General features: G+C 40.5%; 1 protein-coding gene across 4 annotated transcripts in view; it reads right to left on the bottom strand.

Moving 5' to 3' along the window:
- NDFIP2 (Nedd4 family interacting protein 2) overlaps nt 1-23,263 on the bottom strand; it is a 51,861-nt gene that overhangs the window by 6,074 nt on the left and 22,524 nt on the right. For 2 of the 4 annotated variants that reach the window (XM_081003267.1, XM_081003268.1), the window contains exons 2-7: nt 12,698-12,857; nt 12,075-12,214; nt 10,543-10,602; nt 6,811-6,898; nt 3,149-3,273; nt 674-740 (exon numbers count right to left, since the gene is read on the bottom strand). In XM_081003267.1, the coding sequence (XP_080859393.1) occupies nt 674-740; nt 3,149-3,273; nt 6,811-6,898; nt 10,543-10,602; nt 12,075-12,214; nt 12,698-12,857 (640 nt within the window). The remainder of the gene's footprint in view (nt 1-673; nt 741-3,148; nt 3,274-6,810; nt 6,899-10,542; nt 10,603-12,074; nt 12,215-12,697; nt 12,858-23,263) is intronic. The other 2 variants (XM_081003269.1, XM_081003270.1) reach the window with 1 other exon arrangement.

The following is a 23,263-nucleotide window of genomic DNA, read 5'->3' as shown; positions in this document are numbered from 1 at the left end:
AGCAGCATAAAGCCCTTCCCCTTGCCTGAGTGAATAATGATTAATGCACAGTGCATTTCTAAGGCAAAAAGGATACCTCCATGGATTGAATACAAAGTGACAGGCACACTCGCATTCAAAACCATTCATATAGTCCAAGAAAATAATTATAAAAACTAGGTATCTTAAAAGGAAAGCTTATACGTAAACTTTGACCTTATATACTTGAATAGTCTTAGTTCAGTTATGATGCTGTGTTTTAAACATAATGAGATCAATTCGGAAATAAGCGTCATCTTATTCAGATTTAGAAAACGTAAAAAATAATTCAGAAAAATCTACCCTCTGTCTCTAACAGACTTCTATTTTTCTGACTTTTAAAAAGGAGTGGTAGTAAAACAGAGTATCAATGAAACCCACAGAGGATGAAAAATATAAAACAGGTTTTCAAACAGAACGTTGAGGATACCGCCTCTTGTGAAAATTACTTTGTCTGTGAAGAGGCAATATGGAAATACTATCTAACGTGCTTGATCTGTGATAAGTTCTACCACTGCTACAGTAAGCCCTTGATTTCAATGAGCATACATGTGCAAATTTACTGCCAATCTTTCTTAAACCCAGTTAGGATTGTTCTACTCAGTTATCAAGTTATTTGGAAATTCAAAAAGTAAAGTTTTTGATTGGGACTTACCAAGTACAAGAAATATCCACCAAAGCCAGTATTGTCCATTGAAATAACCAGTAAAGTAATCTGAGAACTGGAAGGGGAGAAAAGCCCCCAACATGTTAGCTACATTTCATATCATGCTTGTAACATATTAGGATTACTGGAAATACATATCTAAGACATTACAGAACATACACAACAAATAAATAAAAAATCACAATTGGTGCATTTGGAAAGACAAATATACTCTGTGCAGCTTTAGAATAAAAGAGGAGTTATTTCTTTTACTTTCTTGCAAGCAAAGAAGTCTCAACCAACCTGTGAAAAAATGGTTTATTAAGCATTGCTCATTAGAATCAGACAGTCACCATAATAATGGTTGCGTTTGTAAATCCGTCTCTCCCCCCCCCCCCCCGCCCCGTGTCTGCCATCTCAAACACATTACAGGAGCCTGCTGCTTTCGATATTAACACCAAAAGTCACATTAGTTTAATCTTATCAGATGGGGATGTTTGGCTGACCCCACAAAAGGAGAGCTTTTGACCTTCTGTACACCCCCTACTGATAATCGCTGCCAAGAATACCAGTTCCATAAAGACCCCTGATTCATTAAACTCTTTTCATTTTCAAACTAGATTCTCCTGCATTCAGTTCCCAGCAGTGAGCTGAACGCAGCTAAATGAACCTTGAAGGGCCAATTCAATCGTTCCTGTTAGCGAGCACGGTAGACAGTTTTGTCTTCTCTGTGATGTGGGAATCTGAACAGGCAGCTGGAGGGTAGGGTGCGATGGTTTTGGAGACAGGTATCTGGCCTTCAGCAGACTGCAGACTGCATGCTTCACTGATAAAAAGGGTTGACTCAAATGTCTCCAAGAACTCAGCACAGTTACAGCCTGAAACTCAAAAGTAACGCAGAACGTCCACTGCAACTTTTAGAGGGTGGTAAGAAACAATTTAGTCAAGCAGGGGCTGTTCAATCACTTCCTTCTCTGTTGCTACAATTGTCCCAACTTGCCAATCAACTCTAGGTTATTTCGTGTCAGTAAATAATTGGCTAATTGGCTGATGCAGTATGCAGTATGTTAAGTCAAACATTTAAACAAGGCAGGGCCAAATGCTCTTATAAATGATTACATAGCAGAAAAATAAGGCCAGTTTGCACATAATCCTTTAAACTGGCTAATGGAGCATTTCCATTATTTAAAGCTTGTTAGTGTATTTATGGCATTTGCAAAAAGAAAACACAGTAGAAACAAAAATACTTCCAACAAGGTCTAACAATATGCCTTCATCAAATGCAGAAAAGCTTCCCACAGTATTACAACACATTCACTAAACTTTAGTAAGAGATGGCCACATTATTATAGCTTGGCCAACTATGAGTGTCTCATAGGGCCATGAACAACCTGTTCCTGCCAACTGCAACCAAGCAGTACACTTGCCTCTGTTTTTGTGTGGTCCCACCTATTTATATCACCTAGATTTGGCATCATGATGCAACTGCAGTGCAGTAGAGGACACACACTGGAAAGGGCTTAAGCCTGCTGTAAGTCCGAGATTTCCCCAGGCTGTGGGCAAAAAGAGGGGAGCTACAGGAAACCCAAACAGGCCAGCAAGGAAGGTTTGTAATAGCTGTAGACAGAACAGGTCAAGTATCTGACATCTATTAAAATTCCCATGCCTGAGCAATTTTAAGGGGGTCTCTGCACACTGCTCTTGCTGTGTTAACTGCAACAGACTGCCTTTGCTCCCACTGCTTTCCTTTGGATGTGACCTTCTTGTCTCACCTTTGAAACCCTCTCAAAAATGTGGCAGGAGCAGGGAATCTGTGGCATCCTTAAGTAGCTGCTGGTACCCATGTGCCCTAGGCGTGCCTAGACCCTCACGCCTAACCTGGGCCCAAATTTTAACATTAATAGCACTTAGAAAAGCTTTTAATGGTTTGGAGCAAAAAGGTACCATGTTGTATCATTTATTGGGAGCTTCTGTACCCTGTCCCACAACAGCTTAAATACAATCAATTAAAAGAGGACACTTCCAGACTTCAGGCCAAAAAATCCAAAATGCATGGCCCAAAATGAAAAAGGGATCTGAAGGGAGGAGGGGGAAAGCAAACTCAGACACCAATTCTTAAATGTGAATAGTAGGTCTTATAATAATGACTAGCTAGAATGGAATACACAAACTACCAAGTTACTTGATAGACATGTTGTTCCTCTTGCCTAAATTGAATTATCTGCAGAAATATCAACATCATAGTTCAATAAAATTAAAGCATTAAAAGATAACCAATGAAACAAAACAACTATAAAGGCAAAAGTTCCCATGTCACAAAAAAACCCATATAACTCAAATTTTGTTGCGTTAAACTACAACAAATTCTTGGTCCTTTAAGTAGATTCTTGATCAAAGTGGACATAATTATCTGCCAATATTCATTTTAAACAAAAAAAGTACTTTTAAAATTCATTTTAAAATCTGTAATTGGAAGAGACTTACTCGAACAATGAGAATCCATTTGATCAGAGACAGCCCAAATCCACAGATGGCACCATATCTTCCTGCTATGGTGTTCGTTATACAGAACGATAAGCAAAAACCAATCCAGTTGAAAATGAAGGCCACTAAAATGAAACGTACGCCTCGTTAAAACTTAAATGCATTTCTTTTAGCTGAATTCATATGTGTGTGTGTCTGTATGTAAATTGACTTTATCAAGATACTTATTTAAGACTGTTTAAAAGGTAAAAGCAAACAATAAAAAAGAAACCGCTAAGAACAGAGAAGCAATGGATTAGCTTGTAATACTTAGGGTGAACTGGGATGAACCAAATCAAAGTTCTAAGACATGGGTGAACGGTCTGGGAATCAGCATGTTTTTTACATGAGTAGAATGTGTCCTTTTATTTAAAACACATCTCTGGGTTATTTGTGGGGCATAGAAATTTGTTCTTTTTTTCCCCTTCAAAATATAGTCCAGCCCCCCACAAGGTCTGAGGGACAGTGGACCGACTCCCCTGCTGAAAAAGTTTGCTGACCCCTGTTCTAAGGCTTCGCAGACACTCCTGACAAATGTCTAGAGTGAGCAACTCTGAGGATCTCCCAATAAATAGCAAAAAGCTTGCGTCAAAAAAGTGTATTATGACATATGGACTTCCTCACTTCTAACACAACAAAGTTTCCCCATGAAAGATGGCTTTAAAAGAAGCACTCATTGTTTTAATACCCAGGGAGGTCAACCAGAGATTTGGAGCAAGATGTCATCAACACGCTGATAACATCCAGGTGCACTTTCACTTTTCATGCAAGACAGGTGAAACTGTAGGGATGCTAAACGGATGCCTGGATCTGGTAAGTGATGCATGAGGGCCAGAAACCTGAAATCCAGTCCAGACAAGATGGAGGTGGTGTTAGGAGTTGGGTTGTCTGCTCTAGGAGAAGTTCAACCTGTTCTTGATGGGATTGCATTCTCCTTGTCTTTGGAGCCCTGAGTAGCTTCCATAGCACAAAGCATCTTTCACCAGCTTTGGCAATGCACCAGCTCTAGCCCCTTCTGAACACAGATACCCTGGCGATAATTTATCCATGATCTATTAACATTCCCGTTGATTATAGTGTACTGTGGTGCCTTTAAAAACTCTCAGAAAATGTAGTTGGCAATCTAGCCATATTTCAAACTAGCTGGGTCTGGTTGAACAAAACATTACACCCGCTTTAAAATGGCTAAAATAGCTCCCTGTTCATTTCCAGGAATAATTCAAACTATCCGTATTGATCTTTAACGTGTATTAAGATCTGCCTTAGAGACCCTCCTCCAGGATGTTAGGATGATAGCAATTAGCAATTGGACCTTCTCTATAGCATCATCCTGGCTTTAGAATTATCTTCCCAAAGATTTTCCAGATACCAAGTTTATCTTTTCAGCATAGGGTGAAACACTTAACAGGCTTTTTAGGTCACCAATTTCAACTCTATTTTTAGCTGGCTGCTGGCTGCTCCATCTGTATTTTTCATTGAATATATTTTACCCTTTCATTGTTTTTAAGGTTTTACATTGCATGCGTCTCTGGAAATTTCTCTGTTAAAAGTGAGGGGCTTCAACTGCTGGGGATAAGCACAACCCACTATCCAAAGATTAACAGATTTAATGGTCCTTTTCTTTCTAGAGGTCCAGAAATTGCAGGGAGGTTTTGTATTCCCCACCCCATTGCTCAATACTGCTAGACAGGAAAAGCAGCCTCCACAGTGGTGTGCTAAATATTTAAAGGAGCATCACGTCTTATGCCTTGTGCTAAAGAGGTGCACAAACTCACATTTCCATTTACAAGTGGCAAGTTCCATCATGTGGAGCTCTTATTTTCATTAGAGTACTCAGCTATTCGAGAAGCTGCTCCAGTTTCCCAGAAACATTAATCAGCGCTGTCAAAATGTAATTTTACTCTTCCACCAGTTCCTTGTTTACATCTAGATTGCACAACTTGCAACCCACCGAACTGAACATAGCCTAAAGGCCATATATGGTGACTACACAGAGCTTGATAAATCTCCCGATTTTGCTGCCTGTGAAAATTCGGGGCGGCGAAACCATTTGGTATTATCATACGTGGCTCATCTGCTGTGCTTGGGCAGTGCTGACCTGGCTGACATGAATTGAAAAAAGCCCCTGCCCCGTTATCCTAATGCTGAGCTTTCCAAACATTTCATGTTGGTGACACACTTTTTAAGCATGCATCTTTTCGCAACACAGTAATTCAGTTTTACTAGCAAACCAGAGGCTTTCGTGTGACACATGGACTGCAGCTGACAAACTAACGTGTCGTGACACACAGTTTGGAAAGCTCTGCTCTAATGTGCTTTTTTTACTTTGCAAACAGCACCCAAAGATATGCTTGTATAACATATCTGTAGTATTCAATTAATATACAAACACAGAATCTCTATGCTAAAGACCTGAGTTATTGCAGGTAATTTCAAGTATCGACATGAATAGTTGCAAAACATTAAACACTTGTTGCATATAAGTCATGAATGACAGCAGCTGCAATACAGAGAATTGTCACAGGATGGCAGTCACGTATCATGATCCACAGCAAGGACGGAAATTAATTTAACTTCAAAATAAGGAGAAATGTTCAGTGTGTGTGACACACTATGGAACTACTGGATTCAAATTACAATGCTTCAATTACTGTAAATTCAGAACCAGGCGCTTTTATCATAACACTGGTCTACTGGGGAGGAGGATAGGAGCTGGGTGAGAAAGATTATTCATCCTGCTCCACATATCAAGAGCCCAGCCTATGTTATTGATGTCAGTAAAAACTGATATTTGAGAGTACAGATAATCATCCTACACTTTGCCTCCACTTATCCAGCCTCGGAAGTCAAGTGCAAATATATCACTGGCTGCTCATGGAGTTAAATTTGCTCAAACCGCATGTCAATGGCAACTCTTAACAACACAGATCTTTCTCTCAAGATTCTAACATGCTTTGCAATTTGACGCATATGCCTAAAATCGTAAAACGTGAGGATCAAGGCTGGTTGTGGCTCCTTGTGGCGTACATTGCCACTGCCTAATGTGTGGAAGAGAAGAGAGCTAAAGTATGAACAAGACTTTAATATATTTCTCTATTCTCCATTAGTAAATGCTGCATCTTGTGTGACTGGGAAGAGAGGATTCTTAGAATCATACAACTGTAGAGCTGGAAGGGGCCACAAGGGTCATCTAGTCCAAACCCCTGCAACGCAAGAATCTTTTTGCCTAACATGAGGCTTGAACCCATGATCCTGAGATTAAGAGTCTCATGCTCTACCAACTGAGTGACATCAAGAATCCTGCGGCATTTACCATGGAGGAAAAACCTCTGGCTCAGGGTCTGAGTGTGTCCCCAGGACTCAACCCAGGCTCTGTGCTCCCCCTTCCCTCTACTTCCTCCTCTGTCGATTTTACCTGGCTGGAATGTGTCCCTGAACTCTGGTGAAACCTTCTGCATGTCTGAATGGAGGATGGACAGTGATGGGTGTCTGGCCACTCCCATCACTGATATGCAGCTGTCAGAAAGTTTTTGCAATGAGAAGGGGCCCTTGGACTGAAGGGTGTTCCCCACCCACGCCTCAAACAACTGCTGCTTACGAGGACACAAAGACGTGCTACTTACTGAAAAAAGCCAACATGAAGATGCCATCATTGCCCACGCGAAGCTGGTCTGCGTCACTGAAATCGTCCCTTGGGGGATACTCTTCTTCCTTTAAGATGATGATGATGATGATTAATAAACGCACATTGCATGGAATTAAATTAATACTTTTCAAACTACTAATTTAAGTGGGAGTATCTCGGCAAAAAACCAAGGTGACTACATAAGTACACTTCAGTTGCTTAGATTGCTTGTTCATAAAAAGTTATTTTTATTTATTAAGTGTACATGGCCACACATCAGTAAAATTCTGTGACTTACAAAAGAAAAACTGAAATATTTAAAAACATGAAATGCAATAATTAGAAAAATAACTAAGAAAAAATCCCTAGTTCAGTATCATTTATTTTAATATTGTACTGAAGCCAAGCTAAACCTATTTACTGAAGTGTTTCTAAATTGCTTCATATTCTAAGATTTCTAAGGACAAACAGAAAAACGGTATCATAAAAACAAATATAGTAATGGCAGGGTCGAATCTTATGGGTCTGGGAAAACTTGGGACAAAAAGTTCCATCTTTGTCAGATGCTCGAAGCAACTGATAGAGGACACTTCAGGGGCAGTGGAGGGATGCAGGATGCAGAACACAGGAGCAAGAGCAGAAAATTCTGATTTTCCGCTTAATGCTCGAATGGGAAACATGCAGCCTTCCATATGTTGCCTGACTACGAATTCCACCATCCCTGGCCAAACCACGCTGGCACGGTTTGATGACAACTGGAGTTCAGCAGCATCTACAGGCCCCATGGATTCTCTCCTTGCTGTGGGGTGGGGTGGGGTATGAGTACAGGACTTTACAGAGGAAGGCAGTCCTTTAGGTAAATAACTTACAGAAGCCCTGTCCAACTGGAACAAGACCTTGAAAATGACCTGGCAGCTAATTGGCAACCAGTGTAGTTCTCTCCATAATATGTCTGCAGCCATGTACTCAACTCAACAACCTGGTTGCGGCGTGGTGTTCTGCACTGGCTATGGCTTGTGGAGCTGTCTCTTGAAAGGCACATTAAGGTAGTCCAATTTGAGATTACCAACACACATACATCAGGCGGCTACCTATCCTTGCTGAGGAAAAGTCACAGTTGGTGAACCAAATTAAGCCAATAATAGGTATGCCTTGCCATCGATGTTACCCAGATCTCCCTCGGCAAAGATGGATCACAGAGCACACCCCGCCCCCAAATGACACATCTGGTCCGTCAGAAGGAGTGCGGTCCCATACAGACCTGGGAACTGCTCACCAACCAAGTCTCCCTCTTACCGAAATATAGGCCAGGCTTCCTCAACCTCGGCCCTCCAGATATTTTGAGACTACAATTCCCATCATCCCTGACCACTGGTCCTGCTAGTTAGGGATCATGGGAGTTGTAGGCCAAAAACATCAGGATATCCAAGGTTGAGGAAGCCTGGTATAGGCCCATGAATGGCTTCTATATTCTCACCATTCCTCAGCACTTCATCTCTTTCCCAAGCTAATGGGTTAGGCCCACACATTCCTTCCTAGTTGTTCCTTTGTCTCTCTCAAGAGTCAACCAAAACAAGCAGCAAAGGGTGGCGGCCTCACTGAACCACATAATTTTACGAAAAAGTTGCACTCTAAAATTACTTAGCCACTGAAGTCAGAGAGCCCCTTCACATTTCAAGTTGTTGGGGTGCAGTGTAACATGCAAGACAAAGACACTGGTTAAAAATGCACACATGAAGGGAGCAGTGACTGGCTGCTCCCCCAAAATGTACATTTATGGGGAACACTAAAATGTCAACGGGCCACCAGTTTATGTATGGATATTTAACACAACACCCTAAAGTGTGAAACACCTGTGTGCTTTCTAGTGAACTCAACGGAAAATTTCAGGTGTGTGTCTTTCTTCCCTAAGTCTTGCTACAGTAATTAAGATTTTAGATTCTGTTGAGCATGTGTCTCAACGAGGAGCCATAGTTTACTGAGGGACTGCAGAAAGGTCTAAGTTGGTTCCCCAACTTCTGTATTGAAAAGGAAATCAGTTCCGGGAAAATTATTTCCGCTGTAGAGACAGACGCAATGAAACTCCACCAAAGCCCAATGTTTAACCTGCTCCCTATGCTTACTAGCCTTGGGCTTCAAGTCTTAACTTCTGGCTTCTGCTCTTCAGTAAATAAAGTAGGTGGTCAGAAGATATCCAGTTGGTATTTTAGCGTTAGATCAAAACGCACAGAAGTTAGAACTACAGCTAAGACACTCAGCAACTTCCAAGGATTCTTGTCATTGTTTTTCTGTTGTCTTAGTGGCACTTTGGGAAGTTTGAAGATTATTTTTGTTAAGGGAACTTTGTTATGAAAGAAGCTGGAGAACCCCTAATTTTACTGCATTCCTGGATATATTTTATTTTGAAGATGCATATAGAACATTATTGAGCATTATTTAAAATGCTGCAGCAGCCCCGGTATAAACATAGACAGACCTATCTAAATATTTTCTGATTTCCACCCTCAACTGTTCACATAGTAGTTAGGGACTCTCTCTAAATTCCCACTAAATAATATGAACTTAAATCTTATTGATTCTAGCTACTCTATTGAGATATTCAACATGTGCTCATGTAATTGTCCAATGTAAGACAATAGTTCATCAGCAAGTGTGTAATGAATATTCTAAATCAAAAGCTTTGCTGCTATCAGACAGCAGAGGGTGCTAACATCCTAAAAAATACAACTTCAGTTGAGGTACCATAGTTTTGTTGCTCATACCATTGCAATGTTAAGCAGCAGTATGGCGTCCCTACATTAAAGAGATATTTATTCATCATCTTTTCTTTCTTTTTTTTACTTGCTAGTATGTACTATATAATAGTGAAAATTATACCTATTTTGACTATATGGAAAGACATTATAACAAACATATATTTGCTTCGCATTCTGCCTGGTAATGTTTAGTAGCTGCAGCATAAACAAGTATTTGACAGAAATTAGCCTAAACACACCTTTGTTGATATTTTAGAAGTACCAAACAATCATCATTTGGAAGCATGAAGGTGCTGCGTAGTAACACCTCACAGAAACTCAATGAACCGAAAGCAAGTATTGCATTTTATTTCCTTTCATCCTTCCTACTGGATACATTTCCCACTCTAACCCCAGCCCCAAATATTGGAAATTGCAACAATATCCAATCCAAAGGCAGAAACCTTGTTCACAGCAAGATACCCTCTAAAACAGGGGAGGCTCAATTGCCCACAGAAATGATACTAGTTTGAATGACCATGCTCAGTGCTCCCCAAACTGATGTTATCCAGTTGTTTTAGACTAGAACTCCCATCAGTCATAGCCAGTATGGTCAATAGTCAGGGATGATGGGAGCTGTGGTACAAGGCACACAGTGAAGACTCTTCTGGAGCAAGGATGCCCAGCTTACCAGGTATTCCTGGTTATTTCCCTCATGTTTTCAAATTTATTTCCACTACTATAGCAGATGAAAGGATATTTTCATAACAGCAGAATCTCATGCATGCTTACAATCAAACGTAAGTCCCAATGTGCTCCGTAGTCCTTATCTCTATTTAAGTCTTTATAGAAGACTAATGAGAATCTTCATACAGCATTGTGATATTAGAATTGCGGCAAGTTCATCGAGTGAAGGCATTGAGAAATTCATTTGTTTCTGCTTGGCAGGAAGAAAACTCACTGCAAAATCTAAACTTCATAGAACTGTTTCATACCTCTGGTGGGCTCAGGAATATTTCATCAAACAGACTCCTAGACTCCCTAAATTGGCCGTGCTAAGCATGTAAAGAAAATAAGACAGAAGAACTAAAGGAATGTTAAGCCATTCAGTACAAGTCAAACATTCAAGCAATGTTTCTAGCAAACTAAATTATAATTTAAATGTAATGTAATATAAAAGGAATTGAAAATAGCTCACAGAGAGAGATCCAGTACTTCAAATACTGACAGGGCTCTTCTATACATTTGTATTCAGAAGCAAGCCCCACTGTACAATGGGACTTACTTCCGAAGCATAGAATTTTAGCATGGAAATAGATCATTGCTATTTGGTCCGATTAGAAATGAAAAACTCACGAGGAAACAGTCACACCAAAAGGTGTTCTACTACACAGTATGCAACAGCTTTTACAAATGGGCAACTGGGGTCAAAAGACAGGCTAAAACAGCTTTCTGTGGTCTTAACATTTATCTGAGATAGCATATCACATTGTTACTGTGATGGCAAACCCCTGTATTTGAGCAAACACTTTCTTATCCGATTTATAAGATTTGAGAGTAGTTAAAAAGGGCAGGAAGTTTCCAATGCTACCCCCATTTAAGTGTAAGAGTGAGCGAGTGAGTGAGTTTGTTTGTTTAAGTAAGCAAATGTCTTTTCATTCAGATGAATACAATATGTTGCATTCAATGTAGAGCTAACCAAAACATTCCATCACTGCAAGGATTTCTCCTGGTACCTGCACCCCCTAAATCAATTTTGGGGATTCCTCCAACCCTGTATAGCAGATTTGGGGTGGTACAAGGTGCATGTAAGGAGGTGGGGAAGGGAAATCTCCTTGTAACAGCACAGCTATTTAGTTGAATACCACCTACAGCCCAGTACAATGACATCAGAGATGGAAAAACATTTCAAATATTTATGCACTACCGTAGTTTTATATATATATAAATAATACCAATCTTGAACAAGAATGAGAATAAAAACCTGCAAAAATTCCTATGTGCCAGCAAAATTATTAAGCATGTGCATGCAGCCAGGTACCTGTAGTTTTGTACTGTGACATATACTTACTCTCTAGCATTGTAACTGGTGACCCTTCAGATTAAATGCAGCTTAACCACTGCATATGGTGGCCCACCAAGAATTCAGTGGAGCTACTCTTGTTGTCTCTCTAGGTCCACAAAGTAGAAAGGACTACTGAGCTCTTGTAGCTGGTGGGCTGTGCATGGTTTGATTAGTTATGAACTGAGTTCATTAATATTAAGCATGAAAGAAAGCTTGAAGTAGTCAATGGGTCTTTTTTGTTTTTACTCCATAAAGTGCTACAGAAACATTCTCGTGCATTGTACAAATAATAAAAACAAACCCCACCTTCATTTAGCTAGCTACTATCTCCTTTAACAAGCTAAGCAAGTGTCAATGAAGTTTGCTTCAGAAATTGATTTTTATCCAATATATACTGAAGCCAATCCAAAGTTACGTATTTCAAAATTGCATGTTTTCATGCCGCACAGATTGCTCACTCACTCTTTGAGCTGCTGCTGCTTCTGCTGCAACAGCTGCCATTGCTGCAGCTTTGGCCTTCTCCGCTTCATCATAAGTGGGAAGAGAGGTAGCTACACTGTATGGAGGTGGCACAGGGTAAAAGTCATTAGGCGATTCCATTTCTGTTAAAAAAAAACACACACATCAACTCATGCTTTAGAGGCTAAATAATCATTAGTCAGAACTACAAGTCTATAAAGCCTTTAAGAATGCTGTATTGTTTCTTATAGCTAGAAATACTGAGTGAGGGTGGTTTTATATATTTATCAGTACAATTGATTCCTCATATCTCTGCCCTGTTAGGACTGTGGACCAAGTTTAATCAAATAAGACATGCTAGCCTTATCATACATAGACAGAAAGGCATCCAAGACAAATCCATATCACAAAGAACATTAATTTAATCTGGTTATTTGCTCTATTAAGCACAAAGTCATTTGGGGTCCTGTACAAAAAGAAAAGAGCAGATCATATTTTATAAAGGGCAGCAGAACGAAGCATGAAGAGATGACGGCACCACATGCTTCTGAAAAGATTATTCAAGCTATATTTACTGCTCCAGCATTGCTAAAAATATCTGAAGTTATATAAATGAAAGGAAATACCTGCTGTTGCAGCTGCTTCTGCAGCAATACTACAGTAAGGTGGAGGTGAAGTATCTTCTTCAGGTAAAGATGCCTCCATTTGAGAGGCTGGTGCAGTTTCTGTAGAGGTGGAAGGTTGTTCAGCCACTGCTGATTCTGGAAGATCATCTTCATTGTGAAGCTTTTAAGAAAAACAAATACATTCAGGGAACTGTTTCGTCTACTCCGATACAATTTATTAAGTAATGACTGAAGAGAAACCAGTAACAAGAGTAACTCCTAATCTGGACTTAACCATACTACAGTGGTACCTCTAGTTACGAACTTAATTTGTTCCAGAGGTCTGTTCTTAACCTAAAACTGTTCTTAACTAATGGCGTGCTTTCACTAATGGGGCCTCTTGCTGCCGCTGCACCACTAGCACATGATTTCCGTTCTCATCCTGAGGCAAAGTTCTCAACTCGAGGTAACTCTTCCAGGTTAGCGGACTTTGAAACCTGAAGCGTTTGTAACCGGAGGCGTTTGTAACTCGAGGAACCACTGTACTCACCTCCTGTCTCTCCCAAAAGGCAGCAAGTACGTAAAATGTTTTTTCCCAAAAAAACATGTACTACTTACAAGTATTTGCCCATAATAAAAGGCTGAACGGTACTGTAGTGTTTCACCATCACCCTATTGTGCGTATTGGGGGAAGGGGTGCATTTGAGAGTTTTCCTAAAAGAACATAAGGATCAACTAGACCCAGACAAAGTAAATGGGTGAGAATATATGAAACCATTTCATGATATGTAGATAACAATGTGCTATTTCAGAATATCACAGAACATTGCCTAAACTGTCAACTGCCCTCTTCCTGACAGATAATTGGGAGCGAAGTCCAATTCATTGCACCTTTGATGTATTGCGACTTATTATGTAGCTTCTACTAGGCAATCTTCTAACAACCCTTGATGTTAGGCCCTATAATGTGTAATTATGGTTGATTCAAATACTAGTCCAGAGTGTGAAGCAAGAGTTTCCTATGAACAATAACATTTCAGATTTGCCTGAAAATCTTCCAATTATTTCACTATGTCTACAAAGTCCTAGTTTCAGAATATGAAGTCAGAACAAGCCATGATAGTAGAAAATAAGGGTTATGCAAACCACTTGTAGCTGCCCAGATTTTAAAATATATATATATTCAGAAATGGTTGAGATGCAGCCATTTACCATTTCCTCAAGAAGTGTAAATTCTTGTCATCAAATTGGTGCTTGTTCTTTTTCTGAATTCTTGTTATACAGCTCATTCTGTTTGCCAGGTTGTGATTCATCTGCATTTACATTATGATTCATCTAGGTACGTTCAAGAGGCTAGTTATAGTATGCACTTACGTGATATGAACTAAAGAGATAAAAAGAACTGTACTATAACTTGTTCATTATCAGCAGTTACACTGCTCGCATTGTGCGAGTCAGAAGTAATTCTACTAACAACTAACATCAGATCACATTGACTGTTTTAAAGTCCTCCTCCTGAGCAAGAGTTGAAAAATTCCACCACTCAATCTACAACCAAAAAGGTTATATAACAGCACTCAAAAAGCATTATCCTGTAAGTGAAAGCATTACAAGACACCTTCCAATTCCTCAAGCCTTTCCTGATGTCCCTTGATGAAAAGGGACCTTCTACCAAAATTTAAAAGCTCTGTAAAATCTAACAAACATCCCTGATTTCACAGTGTTGTGAAGGGGTGTCTGTGTACAACAGGGCTGTACAGACAATGTCTCAAAGCACCCTGAGGTCACATGATACCACTTGCCCCAACCCCAATGTTCATATGTTCAATGAAGATGCCCTCTACAAAGAAAACCATATATACACAGACGTATTTACACAAGTTTTACTTTGCAGACATCTAGGCCTAATGATTAGACATCCAGAGCATTTACATTTCACAACCCTAGATTCATGTCCAGATGAACGTCCTCACATTCTTCACAGCATGTGATTTTACACCATGCACACATGAAAGTGTATAGTATTTCACAATACTGCAGCTTCTCACACACAGTTTAGCTCTGTGGTGTCTGTTCTTTTTAGGGGGTTTTATTTCAACCACCATACTTTACTTTCTGCTTTGGACATTTGGAGATCAACATGTTGACGTTATGCCTTTTGGGGTTGCACAGAGTGTTAAATGCAAAGACAGATACTAAGCAATGCACTGGATTCTTAGTGACCCCAGGTATTCTGTTTCATGAAACCCAAATTCCTGTGCCATGAAATGCACAGTTGTTTGAAAAATAAAATTCTGTTCTGAACTTTTTAAAAAATGTACTTTTGTAACTTTGGGGGGGAGGGTGTTGTAATATATATGCAAATTGTGGGAAGATATGAAGTGTTACCAGATCTACTCATGTTTCTATGCAAGAAACAATTGTGCACCACAGATTTCATTGCAACAAGCATGATTACTCTGCAAATACCAACCCTGCTTTGCTCTGACACAGAGGCTGATCTTATTAAGGGCAGGGCTGGGCTGGGCTTAAGAGGCACAGCATTAAAGAACACAGGTAGCAAGTTATCCTTTGTCATCACAATATAATTTCTGGCCTCCTGCCAGAAAGGAGGCAAAAGACAGGTCTCTTGCCAATCGGACCATGCTCTTAGTACACAACTTTTTCTACTTCAAGGAATATTATCTTCATTAATATTTATTAAACTTGCACCCTACCCTTCCTTCCAGGGCAGCGAACATCAAAATGTTAAGACAATTTAAAACATCTATAAGCCATCTAAGAACATAAGCACTTTTTCAATAACTGTAAAATAACTCCCAGTAATCTAATCACTGCGAGTTGGTACTTGCTGCGGGGGCTGCCTCAGTTATTTTAACTAACCAGTTAGGTATGTAGTTACATGATTCCTTATGTGTATCATTTATAGACAAGGAACTTCCCTGTGCAGCACTGCTAATATAGGGAGAATATTTGTCAGTATCTACCAATACTTAGCTTGAGACACTCTGTGCTTGGAGAACAGTAGGCTGGGGTGATACTTAGTTTCAGCTACTGTAACTTCCTTCTGTTTCTTGCAACAGAGCCACACTCATTACTCACAGCCAAGCCAAACAAACATATTATAGGGCATGTGCAAAGCTCCAGCTTATTTGAGCATTTGGGGAATGGAACCAGATTTGGGGGAAGCCGATAAAAAATATGTAGGAAGCCCACCGCAGAGTCAAATTTCTCCCACTGAACAAAATCTTGCTGCTTGTACAGAGCAAGCTTTGAATGCTTAGCCTGGAAAAGAGGGCACTGAGAGGAGATATGATATCCATCTTCAAATATCTAAAAAGCTGTCACATGAAAGAGGAAGCAAGCTTGTTTTCTCCTGCTCTGGAAGGTAGGCCCTAAACCAACAGATTCAAGTTACAAGAAAGAAGATTCCAACTAAGCATCAGGAAAAACATTCTGACCGAAAGAGCTGTTTGACAGTGGAAAGGACTCCCTCAGAAGGTGATGGATCCTCTTTCCTTGGAGGTTTTTAAGCAGATGTTTTAGCTGTGATTCCTGCATTTCAGGGAGATGGACTAGATGACTGCTGGAGGTGCCATGCAACTTTATGGTACCATGATTCTACTAAATAAGAGCAGGCTGTGTGGGTGAACTGTAGGAAAGAGTAGATTTTCCCAGCTCTACTTTATTGCTTCTTGGGTTATTCCTTGAGTTGTATTTAGTAATAAGGAAGAATAATTTCCAGAATTCTGGTAGACAAAGAAAGCACTTCTGAAGAAGAAGAAGAGGAGGAGGAGGAGGAGTTTGGACTTGATATCCCACCTTTCACTCCCCTTAAGGAGTCTCAAAGCAGCTAACAATCTCCTTTCTCTTCCTCCCCCACAACAAACGAACTGTGAGGTGAGTGAGGCTGAGAGACTTCAGAGAAGTGTAACTAGCCCAAGGTCACCACCCAGCAGCTGCATGTGGAGGAGCGGGGAAGCGAACCCGGTTCACCAGATTACGAGACTACCACTCTTAACCACTACACCATGCTGGTTTATTGCTTTGACCAACATTAAACTTTTTTTTAACCATCCCTGCTTCCTTGAACAGTGAATTCACTGACGGGGGGGGGGGGGCAACAGAAGACCAAGCACTGCCCTCTGAACTACATACTTCTAAAGGAAGCAGGGAAGCAAGATGAAAATCTTAGCCCGGCAGCTTGATTTACATTTATGTTTCACAGATGGAAACATTGACAACAATAATGATAAGCAATCTTACATTTTTGAGTGGTGTGCCTATTTCCCCTCCCCCCCCCACCTCTGTGATATTTGATCTGGCCACAAATGAAAGAAAAGCTGCAGTCCTATTCACCCTTATCTGGGAGCAAGTTTCACTGAACTCAGAAGACTTCTCATCAGACTTGGATAATATTGCATTGGAAGTGATACTCGTATGTGTGTGATGGAATGCAGATGGGAATGACAAACAAGGTAGAAGCTTTTAAACCATCTACTTTCTCAGCAGAAAGAAAGAAAGAATAATCCACAACACTCGTGTGTTGCAGAGAATTCTGCAGTGTTCTAGGATTTATGAGGGGAGGGATGGCAGCTCCCCCTTGGAATCCTAGCTAACTTCTGATGGACTTATTACTGCCTGCTGGAATTCCTGCAAGAATGCCCATCTAAGGAGGACTGAGCAATTTATCTTTGCTGAAAAACTTTACGTACAGATTAAGTTATGCCCAAGTCTTGCTTTGTAAAACCCACATTGGGGGAGCATAAGAATTCTAGTAAAAAAAAGCACAGATGATGAAAACTGAAGTCAGCCCTGTTCAAGGGCACAAATGAAGGAAGGGCCCTGGGCCAATCTTGATAGGCACCATGTGAACTGAGAGTGAATCTCACTATCTCTATTGCTGCAAACTGAAGGAGAAGATCAATAGCGCTGCAGAAGCTGCCTTACTGAGAAGCTTGTCCACCTTTACAAAACCCTGAACAGCCTTCCACGGAATCACTGGAACAGAGTTCAAACACTATTGCAACAGACAAAGTGAATGATTGTTACTATAAGCTTCAGAAACTGGGAAAGTTGCCAGTTGCTGCTGAATATTGGTGACCCCCTTCACTTGTGGTTTCCTATATTCAGAATAACAACAAAAATCTGTTAAAAAAAAACCCTGTAAATTTCCCACATTCACAGTAATAGACAGAAATACATTATTGATTCCAAGTGTAGCACAAGCCCCTTTCACCAACTCAAGCCTATCACATTCAGATATAGAACCTACAGATTTTCTTGGCTGCGGTTCGAAATTTCACAGTGAGGTTGATCATATCATATAACATGGACGGAATTATGTCAAAAGTGAGACAGCAGATATCTACTGAATTTTCACTAGTTAGTAGTGAGTTCTGTTCTGAAGCTTGGTGAAGGCTTGGAGGCCACATATGGCCCACTAGGACTCCTGACCTGTCCCTCAGGACTCAAACCAGGCCACACCCCTTCCCCCAGTCCTGCTCCATGCTTTCCTTGAGTGCTTTTACCTGGCTGGAATTTGCTGTCTGTGATAACGCCCCTTGCTTTCCTGGATTTAGGTGTGTGTGAGAGAGAGGGAGACAGAAACATCTGACTTATGCAGCTTACTGTACAAAGGTAGAAGTCTAGAGTTGGAAGGGACCCTGAGAGTCATACAATCGAACCCCCTGCAATGCAGGAATCCTGCCCACAGCCACACCTGGTTAGGCTCAAACCATCAACTTTCTGCTTAACAGCCGGACACACTGACTCATGGCGCCATTGGTAAGAGTCACATATCTTGCTCCACCCACTTTTGCCATGGTCCCTACCCACGTTTTGACTCTGGCCACTCCCACCACTGCCATAGTTGTCTCTCCATGCCAATGCCTACAAGGCAGTGAAGCCCTTGAGCTGAAAAAACGTTCTCCCCCCTGCTCTTCTCCCTCTTTTGTTATGTAATAGAAGTAAAGGGAGAAATAGGACATGGTATGCTGCATTTCCTTCCTGTTTTCTAAATAGTTGATCAGCCAGGTTGCTTACAAGGTCCATATAGATTTTAGATGCAGCAGTTGCCTCACTTCCTCAATGCATTTATGAGCAACTGTGATACAAGGAACTTGCTTGAAATGGAGCAAGTATTAGAATGATGACACCCCAGGAAGTTATTCATACAAAAATAAGCCAACCTTGCAAAACACTACTGTACAGAAAGAGCAGTGCCATCATAGTTATAATCTATTGATGGCTACCATACTCTGTCTCCTGTTATAAGAATTCTAAGGTCTCAAATATAGAATAAATCTCTGACTTTTGTCTTCTGGGTTTCTGGGGGTTTTCCTGTTGTTATTCTGTCTCTCATGGCTACAATAAACCTACCATTAAAATTATGGACTGGTCATTTCTTCGTCAGAGGGCAAACGGGCAAATTTAGCAGGGGATCAAATACTTTCCTCCCTCACTGTATGATGATTTTGGGGTGGTCTTTGGCTAAGGGGGTTGGGCAATGTCAAAAGTCTTTAAAGGTTCCTGCACACTTTTGTCTCCCTCCTTGGAACAGAAAAATAAGTATCTGCCTTGCTCTCCACTGGATCCAGCCTCCATCCATTTTTCTCTGACCGATCATGGACTTAGGGGACTCAAGAGTCCCATGGGGAATTTGGCAGCAAAAGCCAAACCCCAATTTTTACATCACTCCACAGTCGAGGCAGCAACACTTCCGAGTACCACAAGAAACCACAGGAGGGGGAGAGTGCTCTTGTGCTTGAAATCCTGCTTGCTAGTTTCTCACAGGAATCTGGTTGGCCACAGTGAGAACAGGATGCTGGCCTAGATGTGCCAATGGACTGATCCAGCAGGTCTTTATGTTCTTATATAGAATGCTAATTAATGCTCAACCAGTTACCCTTACAGCATTCCTGTAAACTAGGTCAGTAAAATTAATATACTGAAGTCAAAGAATTGAAGTGGAGAAACATTTGGCCTAGGTCAGAGATTTCAACCAGCGATTGTGTAGAAAGCCATCTTGTGAATTACTAATTGGTCATATTCATAATGCGCACAGATACTAAAAGCTGATATACATAACCGGTATACAGGAGGAGCAAACCCAGCATAAATTTCCAGCTTTCCCTATACAGCATAGTAAGAGTTGGGTGGTTTTGTTTTTTAAAGAGAAATGTAATACAAAGGAGGAGTATCTGGAGCTGACTGTAACAGCAGTGCAATTAGTTAAGGGTGGGAGGGGTGAAGGGAGCAAGGGGAAGAACTAAGGGTTTAAGTGGCCAGTGACAAAATACTTCAAATGGTACATCAATTTTCAGACGTACCCCTTGCTGCCTGCCTCCCGCATACGCATATGGTGTGAGCAGGCTTTCAGTTTTCAAAAAGTCAAGACATCTAGTGAACCATTCCCTTGCCACTTTCCATTTCGTAAGCTAATGTTTTTGGGGAGAGAAGATTAAACTTTAAATATTGTCATAGGCCAGGGATGGAGAACCTATGGCTCTCCAGCAGAATTAGGATTCCACCTCCCATCAGTTTCATGGCTAATGGGGAGTTACAGTCAATGGGTGGCAACCAATTTCCCATCCCAATATATAGGCCAAATATGGGAAGTGACTTGATTCAATCTGTATAGTCAGTTTCTGCTTGGGGGAGGAGGGGAATAGTTCTTTCTGAGCTTGATTTTCTGAAGAAAGGGTAAGTACAGATCTGCAGCAGTTTCCTCACTCAAACTATGCATATCTATGTGCACCCCAAAATACTCCTTACTTTCTCTCCCCAAAATATGCATGAAAGGGTATACTTTTTTGTATATTGTGCATGAGCAATCAGATTTAAAACCACATCAGCAAGCAACCTAAAATCAGAGGCATGGGGGAAGTCTTACAGTACATCATTTCATTAATGCCTATTAAAGTTTCATTTGCAAGCCAAGGGTTATGTTTTTCTGATTTACTTGCTTTAATGACTGGAACATATCCAATTATAAGCCTATTTCTTTGTTTCTTTTTTTTCCTTTTAAATTGTTTTAACACCCTTAATTTCTACTTGCCATGAGCAATAACAAACAAGCAAAAGCAATAAGTGCAAAGGAGTTTGCTTTAAGGGTTGCTCCATGCCAAAATCGTCCATCATGTGATAAGCCAAGGAAGGAACAAGTTAAGTGCTATGTGGTTAGTTCCTTAAGTTCTGCAAGCAGCCAATCCTTAAAGGCACCTATGATGTAACTACAGCTGCCTCCAGCAGAATCAAGAAACCACCTACGGTTTCCCAGCACAAACAAATGCTATTATCTGCTTACAGAAAAGGTTCAGCAGGGGTGAAAGAAACATTCTAAGAAACATTGAGCTTTACACTCTTTCCATTCATAAAATGAGGCACAGGGTAAGAGATGCTCTGGTTCTAAATCCTGTATGTGCAAAGATCTGCTTTTAAGCATGTTTTAATGCACATTGTTTGAAGTACACTTTGTATATAGTCACATTTCCAGGGACTGTGTGTATTCAAAGCAAAGAGAAATATAAAGAAATAGCGAAGTCCAAAGCAACTTTTTGCCAAATACTTTTGTTTATAAATTTAAATCCAGCATTCTTACTCAGCAATTCTCAAAATGGTTTGCAAACCATAATAAAATCACAATGCCGGAATAACTTTTATTCCAAAATATGAGCTCTTTTACTATATTCAGATATATTCCTTATTTCAGGGCACAACATTTTATAGGGTGGAGCTTCAGAAAGTTGAGGCTCACTCATCCTAAATATAGGAAGCTGCTTTATAGTGAGTCCTTGCCACTGGTCCATCTAGCTCAGTATTCTCTACATTGACTGGAAGCAGCTCCCCAGCGTTTCAGAGAGGGGACATTTCCAGCCCTGCCTGGATATGCCAGGGATTAAACCTGGGATCTTCTGCATGCAACGCAAGTGCTCTACCACTAAGCTCCAGCCCTTCCCTACAGAGAGATGTAAGAATCCAAAGACTTGTACTAATACGGCATGTTAGTTTACAGATAAGGAGTGGTCATTAACATCTAGAATGAGGTAGGCTCTTTTTAATAGTCTACGTTTCTAGTAAAATGCTTACCCATCACTGAAAAACACCTTAATTATGTAAAAGCAGCAGCAAAGAATAGGTAACATCCAGTTTGGGGATATAGGTTTCACATCTTTTGTCCAATCTGGACCCAAGAGCATTCAAACTGACCCCAAAAAAGACATCCATGAGGTACTGGCAAAAAATTTGGGAGCATCATTGAAACAATGTAGAAAAAATCTGTTAATAATGGCAAGGAACAAATCTCTTTTTTGCTTCATTTTTAGATAAAATTGCTCATATAAGTTGAGAAATGACTGGCATTTGGCATACTATATGTACACCAACATTTTCCTCTCTCAGCTTGCTAGCTGACATCAAACATCTCTATTAAGATAGTATTCCTGGTATAAAACAATACTCCCCACCCCCACTGTATTTCAGCTAAGTTCCTTCTATTTAGAGGGCAGTAGGTACCATCTTGAGGAAATAAAATAGGTGGGATTTGTTCCAAAGCCTCAGACCCTAATAAAAGTGTTAGTTATGATGGCAGTCAATAACGAGTGGCTTTCACTGAAAAAAAATATTTCAGAAATAGGTAGCAAAAATATGAAATATGAAGCAACGAAATGACAAAACTACATGATCATCCTCAATGTGAAATAAAAAGCAATTAGAGGAAAATTAAAGAGAACCTGATTCCATGAGAGTATGTTTTATTATGCCAGTATGTTGCCAATACATATTCCTTTCTTCGGACCACTTATCTCCATTACAAAATTCACTTTCAAATGCAATACAGAAATCCGAAAAAGCATTGTGCTTGGTCGTTTCTTCATTTAATAAGAGAAATTGTGCGCCTATGGACTCTTCAGTGTTACCAAGCAATATAGGTCTGGGATGCCCCAGAGTGGTATAGGTATGGCATTAAGAATAAGAGCTGGAGCTGGAAACTGCATGTTGTTTTACAGGCTTCAAGGTTTTCACAGGTAATCAGTAGATTTCTTAACTGAAGCTTTGCCTGATTCATTGGTGTAGGCAGTGTTAGAAACTTGAGATATGAAAGCTAGGAGCTCAGTGGCACCATAAACCCAGGTTATGGGCGCCACAATGGAATATCTAGGCGCGCTTTTTTTTTAATAACAAGTATACAAAGCTGAAAAGGAATGAACAGCAGCTAAAATATTATGTTCATTTTTCACATGGTCTAGTCCTTCCCCTGCCCACCTCTTAATACTCTTAAGAGGCTGTCTTCTCCAGTCTTCATAGAGTAGCTGGAAGCGGGGAAGCAAAATAAGGTCACTCTGCAGTTTTAATCTGAAATCTTATGTGCAGAGCTCAGAAACCGCTCGCGCTAAGGAAATTCCCTGTCGCAAAACGTGCCTCGAACAATGGGCGTTTCAAACGCTGGGGGTGTAGGCCATTTTCATTGGCGGCCCTTCGTAAGCAGCACACACGCTTGTTAGGGCGGACTCAAAACGAGGTACAGTGGTACCTCGGGTTAAGTACTTGATTCGTTCTGGAGGTCCGTTCTTAACCTGAAACTGT

Source organism: Podarcis pityusensis (assembly GCF_964106645.2).
Source record: "Podarcis pityusensis genome assembly, chromosome: 4".
In the NCBI taxonomy this organism is placed as follows: Eukaryota; Metazoa; Chordata; class Lepidosauria; order Squamata; family Lacertidae; genus Podarcis; species Podarcis pityusensis.
Note: the sequence above shows the minus strand (reverse complement) of the source record. Positions and strands in the feature narration are given on the sequence as shown.